This window comes from Malania oleifera, chromosome 13, assembly GCF_029873635.1.
Source record: "Malania oleifera isolate guangnan ecotype guangnan chromosome 13, ASM2987363v1, whole genome shotgun sequence".
In the NCBI taxonomy this organism is placed as follows: Eukaryota; Viridiplantae; Streptophyta; class Magnoliopsida; order Santalales; family Ximeniaceae; genus Malania; species Malania oleifera.
The window spans coordinates 55,146,404-55,160,467 of record NC_080429.1 but is presented as its reverse complement, the minus strand read 5'-3'; the positions used below and the strand labels follow the sequence as shown (position 1 = coordinate 55,160,467).

The following is a 14,064-nucleotide window of genomic DNA, read 5'->3' as shown; positions in this document are numbered from 1 at the left end:
AACGAGAGAGAGCCAAGAGAGAACTACGTGCCTGCGAGTCGCCGAAAAATCAAGAAGCTGTTGAGACGAACCACCGAAGCTGTTGTAGAAGACACACCAGCTAAGAAAAGAGAACGCTGGAGAAGAGCGGGACGACACTAGAAAAATAAAGAGATGGCTGTTGCTACCACAATTAAAAAGAACCAGAGATGACTGCCGCTATTGCTCTCACCAAAAAAGATAGAGATGACGGGGACGACGCCGGAGAAGATGAGAGACCCGAGAGATGTTGCCGGAAGTGGGAACAGAGAGGGATTGAGACATCAGGGAGTGCCGGTAAGGGTGCAGCAAGGGTGGGCGGCGGCAAGGGTGCGGTGGCAGCAAGAAAGATAGAAAAATTAGGGTTGCTCTAATACCACATTAAATTTGGAGAAAAGATAATTTTTCTCTATTGATTCTCTCATATTATAAGGGATATAAGGGTATATATATACATGAGATAATTGAAAAATAGAAACTGTATATTTTTCTATATGGAAAGGATATATTTTTCTAATATATTTGCATATATAAGGACATTTTTTATAACAAAATGAGATAATAAGATGATTAGTAATATCTAGTTCCTAAAAACCTGGACTATTGAATTTCTACTACTCCAATTTTTTTTTTCTCTTTTTATTTCATTTGCAACAATAATGTAAATTAAAGTCTTAAAAAATACAAATGCTTCCTCTAAGTTAAAAAAAATGCATCAATGCTAAACTGACATTAAAGATATCTAACTATGTGGGTTTTAAATGATCAAGTTTAGAAAGAACATTTCCAGCTGTAAAACGATCATTATTAAAAAATAAAAATGGAAAATATTACTTATAGGCAATTAGTCAACAACTACCAACTCACATACTGCAAACCTCTCAGCCCACGCGCTCTGCTATTGGACCGTAAAAGTGGACCCACGCCATAAATAAATGGAAACTGGCATAAGTTTGAAATAAAAAACAAAATACACAGGCTGAGAATATAAGCGTAAGCATTCTAAAAAAAAATAAAAAAGGAATGGGGGGAGAGAAGACCACTGGTTTACCTTTCCGTTGATTTCGCTCATTCCGTTGTCGATGAAATCCCCTCTTCTTCCACTTTCCGCAATCCTCGCGAAGGGCTTTTACTCAAAGGGGTCAAGCGAGGGAGAGAGAGAAGCAGAGTCGCACACAATATTTAAGCCAATTCTCTCTCCTTCCATCTTCTGCAAATCGCCACAATTGAGCCGACTCTGGTTTAAACTCACCCACTTGACCCGTTTCCCCACCCGGGTTGATCTGGGTCACGCCCATTTTCTCCGATCCATGCTTCGGGGTCGCCGCCATTGCTGATGGGTTGTGCCACCTCCAAGCAGGCGGTGTCGGTTACGCCGGCGATAGACCACTCGGGGGCGTTCCGGGAGAATGGGAAGAAGAAGGGCGCGGCGGGGGGTCGGAGCCGGGGTGGGTTGTCGGAGGTGGAGAAGAAGAGGGCCGAGTCGGGGCTGAGTGGGAGCGAGTTGGGCGAGTCGGGCAGGGGGAGCTCCTATGGCGGGAGTGACTCCGTGAGCTTTAGGCTTGGGAATTTGCAGAAGTACGTTGAGGGGGAGCAGGTGGCGGCCGGTTGGCCCGCCTGGCTCAGCGCCGTCGCCGGAGAAGCCATTCAAGGTTGGGTGCCACTCCGTGCCGAATCATACGAAAAATTGGAGAAGGTTGTCATATTACAAATATATAAATGCACATTATTATTATTATTATCCCTGAGATGAGTTTAGTTTAATGAAATTTATGATTTAGTTGCATTCTAAGTTTTATTGAATTCATAAACTGAATTGCTATATGTTTTGCCCATTGTCAAAGTTCATTTATTATTGAAATTTAAACGTAGTTTCGTTATGATTGATATTAAATTTATGAATTGAAGATTATTTCCTTTTGATTTTCTTGTTCTGTTTTGTAAGCTGGGAGAATGGAACTCCGTCATGGAAATTTTGTCTTGCAATTTTGTTTCTGTAAAAAATAATAATTTGCCTATTTAAGGCTGCAATGAGTTGCGCATCATCAACCATAACGGATGTTTATTGAACTTATGGAAGTTCACCTCTATGTTTGTTTTCATTTCATGTTCTTACTTATATCATTCATGCAGTGTAAAAGCTAAAGTTTTCACTGCACTGAAATTAAATGCCATTCATGGGAATTACCTAACATTTTCAGGGAATGTCATGGAGCAGCAGTGTACTGCAGTAGTCATGTGATGCTGGTTCATAGCTTTTAATGATTCATCATTTTCAAAGTTTTGGTATATTTAAGGAGTAAAAGCTCTTCTCATGCTACTAAAGATTCAATGGGCTTAATTTTGAGCGTGCTTTGAGTTAAAGTACTTACGCTCTTAAAGCTTTTTGAAAGAAATATTATGTGCGTTTATTACTTCTAAGTGTCCCAGATTAATTGAAATGTTGACAGCAGGAAGAACTTGGTAAATAATGTGTTAAGATTTATTCCACAGAACCAAGAGTCACTAAGTGCTTTTTGTTGTTGTTGTTGACTTGATAATACTTTTCCCTTGAGATTCTGATTCTTGATTTGATTAGAAAACTTTGTAGTTTCTTTTCCAGTTTCTAAATGTCTAATAGCACATGGTTTCATTGTCATAAGATTCTGTGCTGTTCTTGCTACATTGGCTGGATTTAATAACTTTTTGTGATTTCAACTGCCTTAATAGATTGGACAAGGTACATACAGCAGCGTCTTCCGTGCACGTGACCTAGAAACAGGGAGAATAGTTGCTTTGAAGAAGGTGCGGTTTGACAATTTTGAACCTGAAAGCGTTAGGTTCATGGCACGAGAAATAATGATTCTCCGCAGGCTTGACCATCCAAACATTATAAAACTGGAGGGTTTAATTACTTCCCGGTTGTCATGTAGCATATATCTTGTTTTTGAGTACATGGAACATGATCTTACTGGACTCTTGGCTTGCCCTGACATCAAGTTCAGCGAGTCACAGGTTTGTCTATTAAATTATTATTCTGTGTGTTATGCCTTATAATTTTTTTTCATTGTATGATTGAGACCACAACAGAAAAGAAATGGTCCAATTTAGTTACATTATTTTCCTGTGCATCCAGGGATTCAATGATTTCTTTTCCTTTCTTATATAACTTCATTGAAAAAGAGAAAAAAAAATTTGATATTTATTGTGCAGATTAAATGCTATATGAAACAGTTGTTATCTGGGCTAGAGCACTGTCATTCACGAGGTGTAATGCATCGAGATATTAAAGGATCAAACCTTCTAATTAATAATGAAGGAATCCTTAAGGTGGCTGACTTTGGATTGGCAAACTCCTGCAGCTCTGGGTACAGACAACCCATGACCAGCCGTGTTGTGACTCTATGGTACCGCCCTCCTGAACTTTTGCTAGGGTCAACGGAGTATGGTGCATCTGTGGATCTTTGGAGTGTTGGTTGTGTATTTGCCGAAATTCTCCTTGGAAGACCACTCCTTCAAGGGAGAACTGAGGTAATTTCTTTGTCGAAATATATGGTTTCCTATTTATGTTTTTAACTGTTTTGATGAACAACAAATCAAATTATAAAAAGTTCTAATTTTTATGGGTTAGAAGATGATGAGAAAAATGCAGTTTTAGTCTAAATGACCTGTACCACTGGCAATGTCATAATAATTGATTCCTCAGTGGTGATCAAATATAGCATGAAAACAAAATACCAAAGTTTAATTGGAGAAAGCCTTATATGAATGACTTTTAGTCACAGTGGCCTGTGAAAGTTACTTAAGTTGCCTGAAAATTTAATGTAATGCATAGAATATGATTAGCTTTCAACCCAGTAGTTCATTCAACTTTTGATCCTTGTTAACTTCCTCCAAAGCTAATCCTAACTCTGCTCAGTGCTGGGCTATTGGCAGGGTAATATGATCACTGCAATCACCACTTTATGATAGTTATCTTTAACACAAAGTAGAAATCTGCTTCTGTTATCCTTTCTTTTTATTGTTATGCTTCTAAATAGGACTGTATTTTGTAATGGTTGAGATTACATTGGCTTCAGTGTGCTGTGGAGGATTTTTTGGACATCATGCATATACCATTTAGGTTCAAAAAAGGAAAAAAGATCATATCCACTAGTGCTTTTCTATTTTTTGTTTATTTCTGTTAGTACTTACGGTCTGCTGGATTCCAAAGAGCTTTCTTGTAGGCATATTAGCATCAGTACTTAGTGAAAGGCAACTAGATTCTTCCATTTAATCATCATCACAGGATAATGAATAAGTGGTGACCGCTACATATAAATTAAACAGAATAAACAAAGTGCATGCAGTCTTCCAGCTGATGGGAAATAAAAACTAGTTCCTGCATGAGTTTGTGACTGAGTAATTGCTTGATGTTGTATGAAAAAATGTCTGAACAGGACATTCTCTCCTTGTAAAACATTTAGTTCAAATTCCTAACCTTCCCTTGGCCCCACCACCATAGAGGGCCCCCAAGGAAAGAAGATATGACTTTAAATTGTCATTGTGTTCACTTGGAGGGGCAGATATAGGTATTTCTGTCATATTTACTAAGAACCTAAGATTATAGTCTATAACTCTACATGAAAATATTTGCATTATTATCCAGAGTCCAGACTAACCTGACTTTATCTTGTACTGTATAAAAGAATTTATACAATAAGCAGCTTTTCTTGTATTATTGTTTCAGTTTTTTTTTTTCACTAGTTGATTTGAATTTTTTTTTCCCGATCTGCAGGTTGAACAACTGCACAAGATTTTCAAGCTATGTGGATCCCCACCTGAAGAATACTGGAAGAAGTCTAGACTTCCTCATGCAACTCTGTTTAAACCTCAGCATCCTTATGAGAGTTGTCTTTGGGATACATGTAAAGGTTTACCAACAAATGCTGTTAACTTGATTGAAACTTTACTTTCTGTAGAACCATACAAACGAGGGAGTGCCTCTTCTGCTCTCAATTCTGAGGTATGGTAAAAAAAAATACTAGCACTTTTCTCTTTCACGAATTAATAGTTTTAAGGATGCGTGACACCAAGCTATATAATTGGCATGCATGTTATAAGCAGCCAAATCAAATGCAGATTTATTGTGTTTACAGTTGTGAAGTGTTTAAATTTCATACATGGTTATTCTTATTTTTCTTTAGCAAGTTTTACTCTAGGTTATCTGTATCTAATCTAGCATGGAAATTCTAATTGTCATGCTTTATCCATAGTACAACACTAAATAATGTGGTATCCATGTCTGTATTATTAATCATTGTTAAAGTTTTAATTTTTTTTTATACTATTAACTTTATATGCTATTCTCAGTATTTCACGACAAAGCCTTATGCATGTGATCCTTCAACTTTACCAAGGTATCCACCTAACAAAGAAATTGATGCAAAGAGTCGTGAGGAGACAAGGAGGTGAGGTTTCCTATTGTCTTTATCCAAAGTAAATATTTCATGCAGATAGTATGCTTAAACTGGTGTGATTTTAGCTCAGTCATCAAGTCTGCAGCTAAGCACCTTTGTTTGGCTGTCTTGTGTTAAATTTTTGGGTTTGTGTTTGGCCCTCTCTGTGAACTTCGAATCAGTCCAGTATGTTTTACACAGCATTCAAATGCATGTGTTGATGTAGTAATAATGTAAGAATGATCACCATAATCACCACACATGACAAGAAATCTTTACTCGTTGAATCCTGAAGCACTCTAATTTTTCACTAGTATGTTCAGTGACAAATTTATTTATTATCAGCCAATGTTGACTGATATAAAATGCTAGAAATAATACTCATGTGCCGTTCATTAATGACTTGAATGTCCCATTAATGCATGCCTTTTTTAGGATGTGTGTTTAATTTGGACATAAGTGAGCGAGCCTACTAAAATTTTGGTCCTCTGCCATTCTCATAATTTAATATGGCTTACTATTATGATATTTAATCATCCACTAGCATTTCATTTTTCAGGAAAAAGTCTAGTGGAAGAGTCCGTGGGCCTGAAACAAGAAAAACAAGTAGAAAACCAAATGGGATCAATAAACTAGCACCAGCAGAGGTCTCTCTCTCTCTCTCTCTCTCTCTGAGCTAGAAACATGCATGCATGGGTTCATTTTTAGCATAGGTTCTTACAATGCATACAGATCCACGTTAGTGCAGCTGTTAAGGAAAACTGAACATTTTTTTTTTTGTTCCTACCTGTATAGGATTTGGCAGCACATCAAGGTGTCCATAAAACTAATGGTAATATGCATGTTGTTAAAGAACGATATGTCTTCCCAGCTGTGGAGCTTCGAAAGGATGTAACAGATGAGGGTTCCCATGTAAAAAATGCATCTCAAGGGGATATTCCCTTTTCAGGTCCATTACAAGTTTCAGGGTCAAGTGGTTTTGCCTGGGCAAAAAGGCGAAAGGATGATGCATCCAACAGGTCGCACAGTAGGTCTAGTTCAAAGGGTCTTTATAATGCATTAGAATCTTCCGCTGCAATAAATTCAAGGAATAATTTTGACTCGAAAAGGCATGAAAATGGGGATGTCTTGCGTGGACTTCACACTGATTCCAGGGGCCGTGATACCTATGAGAATGCAAAATGTACACAGAGACAGTGGGGCCATTTTGAGCGTCCGGATTCGTTTGATGGTTCTGATGGGTACCATTCACAGGAACTAACATGGGCACTTTATCAGAGAGAGGAAATGGCAGCTAAGAAAAACAACTCGGTGAGTATTATTTTAAATTTTGATGTCAACACTCAACAAAATGCTAAAAAAAAGCAATGGTGACATGCTGGTGATAAGTCAAAATATTGTAGTTACAGGATGAAAAAAAAAAATAAAATTATGAACATTTTGAAGTGCCTTTGAATGAAAAAGGCAATCTCTAACATAATGAATATTTTAAGAAATACTGGTTGAACGAATGGGAAAAAAGTCGTTTGCTTGTGCGGATTTCAGTGATTCAAATCCCAATTTATAGAAAAATGGTTGCTTAAGTTTGAGCCCCAATTTATCAAAAAAATAACTTCATTTTTTATGGTTGGTGTAAATGATTATGTTTCTAGTGATACATTAGGTCAATTCTGAATATATATTCCACTTTGAATATATACAACAGCAACAACAAGTCTTAAGTACCTTTAGGTAGGATCAGTTACGTGAATCTTTCTCTACCAATTCACCTAATTCAGAGCATTTTCCTCTATTAGATTAAGGGCTATTAAATCCTTCCTTACTACTTCATTCCAAGTTATTTTAAGCTTATCCCTACCCCTTTTCATGTCAGAAGCTATAACTAACTCACTCTTTCTTACATATGTCTACTGGCTCTGCATTTCAAATTTCCAAATCATTTAAGTCACCCCTTCCCTTATCTTATTTTCAACTGGTGCTATGCCTAAATTATTGCATATTTGTTCATTTGTTACCGTATCTTTTAATGTTAAATCACTCATTCACATTAACATATGCATCTCAATAACTTTCATTTTTTGTACATATTTTTTAGATGCCCTACATTCTGAACCATAAAACATAGTTGACCTTATAGCCGTCTTATAAAATATTCCTTTTAATTTTAAGGGTATTCTATGATAATACAACACATATGATGCGCTCCATTGTACCCAACCCGTCTTAATTTTATGTACGACATCTTCTTCAATTTTCCGTTCATCTTGCATTATCGATTGAAGATATCTAAATCTATTAGTGCTATTAATCTCTTGATTACCCAATTTAATCTTCTCTCAGCTATTACTCCTTACCTTGTTGAAATTACATTTCATATATTCTATTTTATTCCTACTTATCCTAAGCCTTGTAGACCCCAACGTTGCTCTCCAAAGTTCTAGTTTAGACTCCATCTGCTCCTATTATCATCAATTAACATGATATCATATACAAACAACATATAACAAGGGATCTCATTATGGATATTCCTAGTAATTACATCAATTACTAAAGTAAAAAGATAAGGTCTCAAGGTAGAACCTTGATGTACACCTATTGTCATTGGAAATTCTCTAGAATCTCCTCCTATAGTATAACGCTAGTCACACTACTCTATCATACATATCTTTAATGACTTTTGTATATCTACTGCAAACTCTGTTCTTTTCTAATATCCACCAAAACACTTCTCTAGGTACTCTATCATAAGTTTTCTCTAGGTTAATAAAAATCATATGCAAGTCTTACTTTTCCCCAAACTTTTCCATTAAACTTCTTAAAAGATAAATGTCTTCTATTGTTGATCTCTCAGGCATAAAACCAAATTGATTATATGAAATTTTCGTTTTTTTATATTCTATGTTCAATTACTCTTTCCCATGATTTCATTGTATGACTCATAATCTTAATTCTTCGATAGTTATTATAGTTTTGAATATCGCCTTGCTTTTTCATATAAAGGTATTAACGTATTTTTCTTGACATTTTCTTGGTTTTTATTATATTATTGAATAGATTAGTTAACCAAATAATTCTTTTATCCCATAAAACATTTTATCTGGTCCTGTAAATTTTCCACTTTTCATTTTTTTTTTAATGTCATCTTAACTTCCAGGATTCTAATTTTACAAATAAATCTCCTATTTTTTTAATCTTCTCTTCATTTGTCACTTCCAGGTTTAATCTTTCATTTTGGTTTTCATTAAACTTATCAAAGATTCTTTGCCATCTGTCTTTTGTGTCTTCGTCCCTAATTAAGACAATATTATTCTCGTCCTTTATACATTTTACATCGCCTAAATCTTTACATTTTCCTTCTCTAACTCTACTAAATTTATAAATGATTTTTTCTCCTTTTGTATCTAGTTTATTATATAAAGTGTCATGAGCTCTGTGTTCAGTTTCATTAATAGTTTTTTTTTCCCCTTTTTTTATATTTTTCAAGATTTTCTGTATTTTACACCAAATTTTTTTTTTTCTTAACGACATTTTGGACTTCTTCCCACCACCTACTTTCTTCACTACCCAAATATCTTCCTTTGGACTTACCTAAAACCTCTTTTGCTATCCTTACGATAGAATTTTCTATTTTATTCTAAATAATATTGGCATCAACCTTATCCCCCACTGTCTAACAACATTCTTTATTCATTTTATCTTTGAATTTTACTATATTATCTCCCTTGAAGTTTCACCATCTAGTCCTCTTGTGTTCATTTATGCTGCCACTCTTCCATTTTTTAATATGCATATCTAATGCTAAGACTCTATGTTGTGTAGCTAAACTTTCATCTGGAAACTTTACAATCCTTACAAAATAGACGGTCCCTGATTTTAGTTAAGAAGAAATCTATTTGGCTTTTATTGTACCCACTTTTGAAAGTTATTGAGTATTTTTCTACTTTTAAAAAGCAAATATTCAATATAACCAAATCGTAAGACATGACAAAATCTAAGATTGTATCATCGTCCTCATTTTTATCTTCATATCCATGACCTCCATGTATCCTTTCATAACTTATATTATCTTTGCCAATGTGACCATTCAAATTAGCTCATATGAATGTCTTTTCAGACATTAGTATTCCTTGCAAAATAGTATCCGTATCTTTCCAAAATTGCTTTTTCAAATTTTTTGCTAAAACCTATTTGGGAAGCATATGCACTAATGACGTTCACTATCTCAGCCGAAAACTATCCTGATTTTAATAGTCCTATCTCTGAGTCTTTTAACATCTATTATATTATCTTTTAGGTCTTTATCTACAATAATATTCACCCTGTTTTTATGTCTCTCTACCAGTGTATCAAAGTTTAAATCTTGATTTTTCAATTTCTTTAGCTTTTTTTTTGTTACCCATTTCGTCTTTTTAAGGCATATTAAGTTGATTTTCCTTCTAAAGATTATTTTCACTATTTCCATGCTTTTCCCGTAAGAGTCCCCATATTCCAAGTTGCTAATCTTTTCTTAGTTTCTTGTGCTAACTTATTAACCCTCTCCCTTTTATACTGCCGTGATATATATATTTCATGATAATAAGATCTGACAAAGTTTTACATTGGCTGTGAGCTACCTAAAGAAGTTTTAAGTTGAATATATATATATTTGTAGATTTATTCCTTGTTTACTTTCTTGATCTGATTTAAAACAGGTTTATCAGGATCAAGGGGACAAGGTTGAATTCTCAGGACCTTTGTTATCTCAGTCTCATAGAGTTGATGAACTCTTAGAGAGACATGAGCGCCACATCCGCCAAGCAGTTCGAAGGTCATGGTTCCAACGAGGTAATTGATAAGAAATATAACTGTTTTCTTTGTGGGAGTGATTATAGTATCATCACCCATGCCAGATTTGTATGCTTCTCTCTGTATTCTCTCTGCATGCGCACGCTGGTAAATTTACTCAAAGCTGTTATGTATAATATAGTACGAATCTTTGATTTGCAGGTAAGAAACAAGGGAAGTAATCGCTGGATATATTAACTCGGCCAACAAAAGGACCAGAGTACTGATTTCCCTTCCTGGGTAGAATGACGATTTTTAGTGTTGTTGCCGAACCCAGCATTCAGGATCATCAACAGGGCTACTGGGGGAAAAAAAAAAAAAGAGCCATAAACTAGGCAAATCTTCAGCGGGAGACTCGTAGCAGCAAAGTTGAGAAGCTGGAATCTGATGAAACTACAAATTTCAGTTCACAGCTGCTGGTGCAGTAGGTCAGGAAACAGGGAACAAAGATGGAACTGAGATGATGGACCAGTTCATCATTCCAAATAGATATAAATTGTCAGCAGCTGCTTCTTCTTTTTCAAATTTATTGTGTTTTACATTTCTGTTCAAGATTTGTGAAATTTCTCCAGCAGTGTATAGATCAAAGTACAGGTTAATCTAGGGCGAGGATAGGCTTTGAATTGGCATTTGAAAAAAAAAAAAATTTGTGGGGTTGATTGCACATCCATTTCATGGGCAACGTTCCCCATTTCATGTAGAGTTGTAGTAAAAACATGTTCTTAATGGATTGGGTCCAAACATTTATTTTGATTCATTCAAATTTAATTCTGCCTGTTTGGATCATTTGAAAAAACAAGTTCATTTTTAGAAAAGTAATATGTATCACTAGTGAGCAATATTTGGTTTATAATTAAATAAGTACTTATTTTAGAAAAGTACCTTTCCAACTATTTTTTTTTATAGGAAATAAGTATTTTCTAAAAAATATAAATATTTTAAAAGTACTTATGTGAAAAAATATTTATAATAAGTAATCGTAAACTATTTTTAGATAAGTACTTTTTTAGAAAATTACTTTTCTGTTAAGTGATTCCAAAAGATACCGAGCAAAAGATTTAGATTCGAGCACTTACAATGCCATAAATGATCTTATTTTAGATGTTTATTGCGAAACTATTTACGATATTTGTTTGTATTAATAGCTTAAAAATCTGGGAACTTGTACTATTTAATTTTTTTCTAGATGTTTTAAGGGCTAGTTGGCATTACAAGTAAAAAAAATATATAGAAATAAAAATTAGAAGCGGAAATTAAAAATTTTAAAATCTGAAAATTGAAAATTAACAATTGTTTGCTATAAACTTAAAACAAATTTTAAAACTTTATTAAATAAATGCTCACTTAAATAACTATGATTAAAATAATTAAAATATAAAAAGTATACAAAATAAAATATTTTAATAAAAAAATTATTGTAACTATTATGCTTAATTATTATATTTCATAAATTAATATACGAGAACAATTATACATTACAATTGAAAAATTGTAAAAGTATCCTTTAAATGGCTTTGCTTTTTATTATTTCTTAAATTTTTTTAGTAATTATAAAAATATTATTATTTTAATTATATTTTAAATCTATGGGGTCATTTTATTTTAGTTTTATCTAAAAATTATGTATAAAATGAATGATTTAATTTTAAAAATGTAATTTTGAATCTTATAGTATTTTAGAACTTGCAATACTTTCTAATTTTTTATCCAAACATTTTTGAGCATTGATTGTTATCGTTAAACATTATAGAAAAATTTAAATAAAGAATAAAAACTAAAAAGTGAAAAATTAGCAATTGTTTGGTATAAACTCAAAACTTAAAAACTTGCTTAAAAAGTTCTCATTTAAATAATTATTAAAAATATAATTCAGAATAATAAAAATACAAAAGAATACAAACTAAAAATATTTTAATGGAAATGAAAATTATTATAATTATTTTTCTTAATTATTATATTTCATAATTCAATTCACAAGAACAATCTTATTGAACATCACAATTAAAAAAATAGCAAAAAAATGAATTTTTTTTTTTTTTTTAAAATTAAGAATACTTTAAGTTTAATTGTATTCAAAATCTATATGGTCATTTAACTTTATTTTTAATAAATATATATATATATTGTAACGTCACAATTCATGCCTTGAAAAATAAAGACAAGAAAAGTGGAACAAATATTAATTTTTATATTGAATAAAAGAATGGGTACAATTTTTGTGTGTTTTTACAATGGGGTAAAATTTTCTCGGATTCAATCTTCTTGAAAGTAGATCTGCCAATTTAAGGGTTCAATGAGTGTGCTCTTGAACAAAGCAATAGTAGATCTTTCAATTAATATGTTGACTTTTTGAGTTCGATCCTTATTTTGATAATGACAAATCGTAAGAATCTTATTTGTACATTTAGTGTATGAACCGATGTACATTTCAGAAGGCACAAATACTCAAAGCAATATGGAAGCCATGAGAAACTTAAAGCACAAATGACTTGGCCCATTCCATGGAAGATTGAAGAGCAAAAGGATAAAGACACATAAATTTTCAATTGTATTGTTTTAAATTTTTTTGTAATATGCATGTCTTCTTTAATATGATGGAAAACTCAAAATGACCATAGACTAACCCTAGGGACTCAAGCTCTTCATGAAAATTCATATACACTTGCCCTAAGTTGGGTTGACTCATTAAGAGGCTTACTAAGTGTGAAAAATAGGGGACTCGTCGACTAATGCATGCCATTCGTTGACTAATGCAAGTCAGTAGCCTTAACGAGTTTTTGCTCTTGTCACTCGTCGACGAACAAGCTTGACTCGTCGATGAAAGGGGCTGACTCGATGACAAGTGATATTGACTAGTCGACGAGAAAATCCAATAGCTTAAAATGTTTTTCAGCCCAAGTGACTCATCGACGAAAGAAGGTGACTTGTCACCTAGTGCATAACGTAATTGGTGTGATCCCAAGAGAGGGGGGGGGGGTGAATTGGGTCTTTAAAAATTTCTTCCTAAGTTAAATCAGATAAAAACGGTATTACTCAACCTAGGGTCTTTTTAATCAGTCTCAATTCCTCCAATTAATCAAGTATGCAAATATTTAAAACAAATATGACATTCTCTACAAATTAAATATTTGCATACATCAAACACATCATATCCCATTTAAGATTTAAAGTGTGTATGTAAAATAAATAAGCTTTGTGTGCCAACATACACGCATACTGCATATGTCATTTAAAATAAATATGTATGCATGCAAGATAGTTATAATAATAAATAAACAAGCATACACATGCTGAAATTAAAGTCTGGGAATATAAATGAGAGAGAGAGAGAGAGAGAGAGAGAGAGAGAGAGAGAGAGAGAGAGAGAGAGAGACACACACACACACACACACACACACACACACACACATGGTTTGTTATCGAGGTTCGGTCAAACCAGCCTACGTCCCCAACTTGGGCATACCCCCTAAGGATTGCACTATTCTTGCTCACTTAAATAGGTAGAGCAGAAGCCATTTACGCCCTCTCCTTACGGGGCGAGGAATACCACAGCTACACTTAGCGGGTGGAGCCATAACCTAGCCACACTTTATGTGTGGTGCCAAGACCCAACTTAATTACCAGGCTGAACCCAACTAGTCTTCCTTACGGGGCGAAGACTCCCTAGTTCAATTTACTGGGTTGAACCAAACCGGTCTCCCTTATAGGGCAGAGACTCCCCAATTCAATTTACCAGCTGAACCCAACCGGTCTATAAAAAACAGTTTTTCGTACATAATACATGCTTCTAAATACAAGCAGACAT

General features: G+C 34.0%; 1 protein-coding gene across 4 annotated transcripts; it reads left to right on the top strand.

Moving 5' to 3' along the window:
• Positions 1-995: 995 nt before the first annotated feature.
• LOC131146770 (protein IMPAIRED IN BABA-INDUCED STERILITY 1) lies at positions 996-11,016 on the top strand. Of its 4 annotated transcripts, none has more exons than XM_058096545.1 (9): positions 996-1,714; positions 2,728-3,012; positions 3,211-3,528; positions 4,775-5,002; positions 5,350-5,447; positions 5,995-6,082; positions 6,231-6,746; positions 10,127-10,259; positions 10,422-11,016. In XM_058096545.1, the coding sequence occupies exons 1-9, from the start codon at positions 1,355-1,357 to the stop codon at positions 10,439-10,441; spliced, it is 2,046 nt and encodes a 681-aa protein (XP_057952528.1). In that variant the 5' UTR covers positions 996-1,354; the 3' UTR covers positions 10,442-11,016. The 4 variants fall into 4 exon arrangements, with proteins under 4 accessions (XP_057952528.1, XP_057952530.1, XP_057952531.1 ...); XM_058096547.1 differs by having other exon boundaries at positions 1,035-1,714; positions 3,232-3,528; XM_058096548.1 differs by having other exon boundaries at positions 1,043-1,714; positions 3,232-3,528; positions 10,136-10,259.
• Positions 11,017-14,064: the final 3,048 nt, after the last annotated feature.

Excerpts from the sequence above, each read along its gene's own strand:
- LOC131146770 (XM_058096545.1), top strand. The coding sequence starts at position 1,355 with ATGGGTTGTGCCACCTCCAAGCAGGCGGTGTCGGTTACGCCGGCGATA. Across the intron at positions 5,448-5,994 it reads AGTCGTGAGGAGACAAGGAG|GAAAAAGTCTAGTGGAAGAG; the intron begins GTGAGGTTTCCT and ends TTCATTTTTCAG. Across the intron at positions 6,747-10,126 it reads CAGCTAAGAAAAACAACTCG|GTTTATCAGGATCAAGGGGA; the intron begins GTGAGTATTATT and ends GATTTAAAACAG.